The 7369-nt window shown below is 43.9% G+C and overlaps 1 protein-coding gene across 1 annotated transcript; it reads right to left on the bottom strand.

The window, feature by feature from the left end:
• Positions 1–1345: 1345 nt before the first annotated feature.
• LOC124655966 lies at positions 1346–2975 on the bottom strand. The gene is made up of 3 exons (XM_047194788.1): positions 2885–2975; positions 2248–2477; positions 1346–1936 (listed from the first exon to the last, which is right to left on the bottom strand). The coding sequence occupies exons 1-3, from the start codon at positions 2973–2975 to the stop codon at positions 1346–1348; spliced, it is 912 nt and encodes a 303-aa protein (XP_047050744.1).
• Positions 2976–7369: the final 4394 nt, after the last annotated feature.

The raw sequence follows: 7369 nt of genomic DNA, 5'->3' as shown, positions 1-7369 counted from the left end.
GCATGTTCATGTTTCCTGGCTGTATAATGTTTATGTAGCTGTTTTGTTTTTATTCTGCTAGTATTGATATCTTATCGGGAAGGTTGTGGATGCTGCTTTCATGAGAAGGATTGATGGTATGGTAATTACTTCTGTTCCTTTTACTGTTTGGGATGTATGACTGATGGCTAGGAAGTATGGAATGTTGGTATTTGCTTGATAGCATTTTAATTTCCTAACTGGATTGTGGTGGATGAGTAGGAGCTTTGTGTTCTTGATTTTAAAAGATTCTTGCATCTTTTTTCTTCATGTTAATTGCTTCTTTTACCAACCAGATATGCAGTTTGGTCTCCCCTTTTTAGGTTCTTCCCTTCTTCCTAACTGAACCATGCCACTGCTTAGAGTTTGTTCTGAGGCTGTGGGACGTTTCCTTCTTTTCTTAGCAAGGGAAATAAATCATTTACTCTTTAATTGCTTCATGGTTGCATATTTCCCTGCATACCCTCTGGAATATCCGGATAGAGCCAAAACAGAAGATTGCAGAATAAATGAATAAATGAGGACTTGATCTAGCATGAGTTTTACTTGAAAATGACAATAATCCACCCAGCAGCACCATAGATCCAAGTTTCATCATATACACCTGCATCCCTTTAATTTGCCAGTAGTGCTATCGTGAAGCCAGCTGAAACATACAATGGTCCAACGCTGGAACACCTCATTGATTTATTTGTCTTGAATTCTTTCGTTTCCATTTCTTGAAAGACCATTTAACCCCGAATTAGAAGATAAGGCAAACCATCTTGAGAACTAGTAGTAGCTTCAAAGATTCTTTGAGAAATACACCACTATTTGCTCCTACCTCATGTTTTTGACTTGTCCATATCACCTTCCCTGCCTGCAAAGATCTGCCGCCAACTTATGTGCTTGAAAATCTTGCAGATTTATATTGTATTGGGCAACGTGGCACTTTTCTCTCAAGCCCGTCTAAACCGAGACAGCTGGTAGTGGACACAGAAATTGTTCATCTTAGGTTCACACAACACCAGATAAAATAATACAGAGTAATGTTTATAAAGTGAATGACAATATCTAACTGCACTACACAAATAGGTTTATACAAACACAAGCATTACACAAATAGATTAATACAGACACCAACTCTACTTAGAACCGGAGGTACCCATATTAACAATCGATAGCTCAAATACTAACATTTGTAAGCACGAGATAAAATAATGTTTACAAAGTGTCAATATATAACTCCAGTGGACAAATAGGTTCACACAAACACTAACATAACTTAGCACCAGAAGTACCCCGATATTACCGTTCACGCCTCAAAGCAGGGCAACTAAGCTATATGTCAATCAATAGTTATCCAGGTGATCTTCACTGAAATCGAGGTGGATTCGTCGAGATCCACAACTTTATCCACCTCTCCATGGTAGCAGGAATCGAAGCTGTCCTCCCACACACAAGGCAGCAGTTTCTGAGAAACTCCTCCGTCATCTTTCGGAGTCCCTTCGATACGAAGATCAAGGTAACTACATATCTCCACCGCTACAACTGAACTCGTTCTGCAGCCAGCGTCTGCGCTTCCTCGGTAGAGACGAATCACATCACTGAAACCACTGGTCTTGGCATAGAGATTCAGATTAAAGCCACAAGCAGGGGCACGGAGTATCTCAACATCAACGAATGCTTGTACCGCATTCATCACCACCAGGAACTTCACATCCAGTCCACACTTCTCCCCATAAATACGTCGATTCTGAATGAATGATTTTCTTTCCATAATCTTGCTGAATTCAGCGCATCCTGCGATCAGAAGGTCATCTTTGGGCCCATTTTCAGGCGGGGCTTCAGTACGTACACAAAGCTTGAATTCGAACAACACATGGCTTGTCATGCCAATACCTCGAGCAGGGCTACCAAGTGATAAACGTGCCATGCCCTACAATAAGGATAAAGTATCATCACATCGTAGATTAGAATTACTGATCAATGGTAGATCACCTACCATCACAGGTTTATGATACAATTAAGCAAAGTGTTAACCTTAAGAATTAACTAGTGATTATCTAAACTCCGTATTGCTTATTATTCATATGCTGCAGCATGGATTGAGGACAACATGTCAAGCATACGGAGCGAATCCTACTTATAGAGCTTTCATATGATGCTGCAATCTCATGCATAGGTATTTTCAGAACAATAAAAGAGGCATACATGTAGCAATTTGCAAGCTTAAAACAAAGAAAATACCGTCTTTGGCTTCACAGTTACAACTTCACAATTGCCAATCTCCCGCCTGTAGACATAATTGCGCAAAGGTTCGATTCGATCCCGTGTCACGAAAAACCCAAATATTTTGGCAGATCCAGGTTGGGCATGGCGATAACCAGCTATCTTGAGGTCAATGAACTGCAGCAAGTCCATGGCATGGCAACGGCATTTATTTGAACAATCGATGGTCCTAACATTGTTCACGGTGACTGCAAAATCAACAAACAAGGCATCAGGTCTACACAGAGATTTGCAGTCAGTAAAACATATGAATAAGAAAAGGCTGGTTCCACTAAAAGAAACTACCAAATGCAACCTCTTCACTTCAGTACCACCATAATGTTGTGCTGGTATGAAAGGAAATCAGTATGTCCATCTATGTTGAGTATTCCCATTTGTTACGCTAAAAGATGTATAGGGCAGAAGATAAATTTTGATTCCCAGAGTTAACCCATGCAAATTCTTTTCAAGGTTAAGCCTAACCACTTTGCTACCAAGAAAGAAAAACAATATGTCCCATGGCTAAGCATAACCATGTTCATCTTGTTCTTTTGTTTGAGCACCATCATAGTTGACCCTAATTTGGCCAAGTCACACCATATTAGCCCAACAATACGGCCTTCACCACTGTAGGTCATTATATCTGACATAGTTGTCCCTGGCAGAGTCGCTGTACGCAAGAGATCCTCCCCATCGTTTTGCCGCATGATGGTTGCGATTTAAAATTTGGCCAGGCCATTTCATTTTTACACTGTGTTCAGAGAAACTGGTTCATCACAAAGGATTGAGTAAAGAAGAGCCAAGGACAGAAAGAACTGCCTGAGCAGTGGAAGGATCAGGAAAATAGTCTGGATTTGGCGGAGCAGGAAACGGGAACTGCTCAAGTTTCCTTCGCTTGATGGCAAAGGTGATGCCAATCCAAATAGATGACATAACCAGACACTCGACATCAGGTTAATTAAGCTAACTGGAAATGAGTGGGATAAATTAATGGCGGTATTTTCTTAAACTGAGAAGCTTTGAACTTTTCCTGGGATGATAACATGATACATGGCAGCTCTGCAATAGAAGAAAATACTAACTTTCAGATTCATTGCTGAGCTGGTAACCGCCCACGGGTTGTCGTCCTCGTCGCTGGTGGGTGAGCCCTCGCCGTCGCCCGGTAAAGATGAGGGGGAATGTCACGAACTCCCCTTGATCTAGGTGAGATCGGACATAGAAGTAGAGGGAGATGGGAGAAGCAAGCAGGGGATGAGCGAACAGAGCTGGAAGAAGAGAGATACGTCACCAAGTTCTATTCCTCGATACCGTTCGCGTTACAGGTTCTTGTATTTCAACCCACGCACGCGACACACGCCCACGGCCCACAGCACCCATGCTCTCGCTTGACACACCTTAACTGACGACACTAATCCGGTTCAGGTTCAGGTGTGACAATTGCCTCCTCTTGAGATGTAGACCCATTCCAGATGCTTGCATTTGGATAACGAAGCTTCAACACATCAGCATCTTCCCAGGTGGCTTCTGCAATAGAATGATTGGACCACTGAATCAACAGCTGTGCCACTGGATCATTACCTTTCTTCCTTAAACGCCTGTCCACAATCGCCATTGGAACAACATCCCCCTTTGTGAGATCAGGAGTCTTTGGCAGCTCAGCAAAGACTGGAGTATAGTTTGGCGTGAAGGGCTTAAGCTGTGAAACGTGAAACACAGGGTGCACACGAGCATTAGCCGGCAATGTCAACTTGTAAGCCAGTGAGCCTACCTTTTCTTTCACAGTAAACGGGCCAAAGAATTTGTATGACAGTTTACGGCATGGACGATTCGCCACGGTGGACTGAGCATAAGGTTGCAGCTTCAGAAGTACTTGTTCTCCCACCGCAAAAGATCGCTCTGTGCGATGCCTATCAGCTTTTTTCTTGAAACGATCCTGGGCGCGAGCTATCTGAGCTCTAAGCAGTTCTGTGTGAGTATTCCAGTCAAAATCTTCAGGACTCACAGCAGTGACACCCCAGTGGACCATCATGCCTAGATTTGGCTCCCTTCCATAGAGTGCTTTGAATGGAGAACAGGCAAGTGAAGCATGATGGCTCGAATTGTACCAGAATTCTGCAGCTGGTAACCAACGACGCCAATGATTTGGAGTATCTTGAACAGCGGAACGCAAATACATTTCCAGACACTGATTAACACGCTCTGTCTGGTCATCCGTTTGCGGATGATAGGCTGTGGAGTATAAGAGTTTAGTGCCAGCAGTTGACAGTAAATCACGCCAAATAGCACTGGTGAAGATGCTGTCGCGATCGGAAAGAATCATCAAGGGAATGCCATGAAGTTTGATGACGTTGTCCCACAAAGCTGTCGCCACTTGAACTGTTGTATATGGATGCTTTAATGGGACAAAGTGTGCCACTTTTGTCAGCCGGTCAACTACCACCATTATCGAATTATATCCATCTGACTTTGGAAGGCCATCCACAAAGTCCATGGATATATCATGCCACGGTCCAGTTGGTACAGGCAAAGGTTGCAAGGTGCCAGCAGGCTTGATGAGCTCATGCTTAGACTGTTGACAAATTTGACATTGCCTAACATAGTCTTCCACTGGTGATTTCAACCCAGTCCAAGCGAATAGTTTCTTAACTCGCTGAAAAGTAGCAGTGATGCCAGAGTGTCCCCCCACTGCACTCTGATGCAAAGCACTAATCAGCTTAGTTTGTAAGGCTGTATTTGATCCAATCCAGATACGATTGTGCAGACGAATGACTCCTTGATGTAACGAGTATCCTTCCTCGTCTGGGCTCAACACTGTTAGTCGAGTCAACATTTGCCGAGCTTTAGGGTCAGTTTCGTATGAGTTCGCAACCTCTTGCAACCACTTTGGCTGACAAATAGACATAGCATTGGCAGACATCATGTGACCCACTCTGGACAGAGCATCAGCCGCCCCATTATCAACACCCCGTTTGTACTGAAATTTAAATTACAAACCCACTAATTTTGACATGGCTTTGCGCTGAATATCTGTTTCCAATTGTTGGTCTTCGAGGTTGCAAAGGCTCTTGTGGTCAGTAACAATTGTAAAAGGTCCTCGCTGCAGGTAGGCCCGCCACTTGTCAACTGCCATCATCACTGCCAGGAATTCCTTTTCGTATGTTGAAAGTTGTTGATTCTTGACCCCAAGAGCTTTGCTGAAGTATGCCACTGGATGCTTATCCTGTACTAGCACTGCACCTACACCGGTCGCACAAGCATCCGTCTCAATAGAGAAAGGTTTGTCAAAATTAGGAAGCACCAAAACAGGGGTGTTGATCATAGCCTGCTTGAGCTGATCAAACGCTTGTTGTGCTTGGTCAGACCACTGAAACCCTTTTTTTGTTAACAACTGAGTTAATGGCTTTGCAATTATGCCATATCTAGCTACAAATTTTCTGTAGTAGCCGGTCAATCCCAAAAAACCCCTTAATTCAGTAGCACTTGTGGGCACTGGCCAATTCTGCATTGCCTGTGTTTTAGAGCTATCAGTAGCCACGCCTGCCTCTGAGATGATGTGTCCCAAGTACTCTATTTTACGCTGAGCAAACGAACACTTGGTCAATTTGGCAAATAACTGGTGTTGTCTCAACAACTCAAAGACCAATCTCAGATGTCGCTGATGTTCTTGTAAAGAGGAACTGTACACCAAAATATCATCTAGAAAGACAATAAGAAACTTGCGTGTGTGCTCTGCAAATATTTGATTCATCAAACACTGAAAAGTAGCAGGCGCGTTTGTAAGTCCAAACGGCATCACTCGAAAATGAAAATGCCCATGATGCGTTTTAAACGCTGTCTTCTCCTCGTCTTCTTCACGCATACGAATTTGATGGTAGCCAGCACGAAGACCCAATTTGGAAAAGAAGGTGGCACCAGCCAATTCATCAAGCAACTCATCCACAATGGGCAGGGGAAACTTATTTTTGATTGTTATCAAGTTTAACCGGCGAAAATCGATGCAAAATCGCCAACTGCCATCCTTTTTCTTGACTAAGAGAACAGGTGCTGCGTAAGGACTCATGCTGTGTGTAATAACCCCTGTGCGTAACATTTCCTGCACTTGTCTTTCGATCTCGTCTTTTTGCATAGGCGAGTATCGATAAGGTTTCACATTGGGTGGTGAGGCGCCCTCTGTCAGTGTGACTGCATGATCATACTTGCGATGGGGTGGCAACCCTTGCGCAAACACATCATTGAACTCAGTTAGAATCGCCCGAATTGAGGTTGGTAGAGCTTCCGGGTCATTGACTAAATCCTGCCAATTTTCTAGCACCGCCATAGACCATATCTCATTATCTGAATGCAGCTGCTGTAGAGTTTCAAAGTCCATCTGCTCTGCAATTACGTTTTGCACTGGTAAAAGCCCTTGCAGCATGACTGTTTTGCCGTCATGCTCAAATTCTATTTTGTTTTCACTCCAGTAACAGGTCATAGGACTGAAAGAATCCAGCCAATCCTTGCCAAGAATGCCATCATAGGCTCCCAATTCCAGCACCCTGAGATCAGTCGTAAACACAACACCTTGACAAGACCACTGTAATGCTGGCACCATTGTGTCACTTTTGATATATTGACCATTGGCCACCTTAACAGACACAGCTGGAAGAGGTACTGTTAGCAGCCTAGCACTGTCAGCAAATTTTTTGTTCACGAAACTATGAGAACTGCCCGAATCGAGAAGCAATAGCATTGTTTTATTCCCCACTCTCACAGGTAAACGAAAAGCAGTTGGGGCTTGAGACCGCATACAACATGCAGCTGGTGTTGACTGAGCAACTGGTTCATCAAGCAACTCATGTGCATGAACTGCCTCATCATCCAACAATTCTCCAAACTCGCCCACTTGAATAGTCAATAACTGTGCTCCTTGACGCTTGCATTGGTGACCTCTAGTATAAGGTTCACCACACTTGAAGCACTGGTTATTTGCACGTCGAAAATCACGCAACTGACGCTCTCTTGCATAGTCATCCGGTGTTGCGCGAGGACGAGGAACAGGGGCTATCGCTGGTGGTGGTCGACCTGCTGGAGCTGGACGATGCCGAGGTCTGGCTGCTTCCAG

The sequence above is a fragment of the Lolium rigidum genome, chromosome 5 (assembly GCF_022539505.1).
Source record: "Lolium rigidum isolate FL_2022 chromosome 5, APGP_CSIRO_Lrig_0.1, whole genome shotgun sequence".
NCBI lineage: Eukaryota > Viridiplantae > Streptophyta > Magnoliopsida > Poales > Poaceae > Lolium > Lolium rigidum.
Note: the sequence above shows the minus strand (reverse complement) of the source record. Positions and strands in the feature narration are given on the sequence as shown.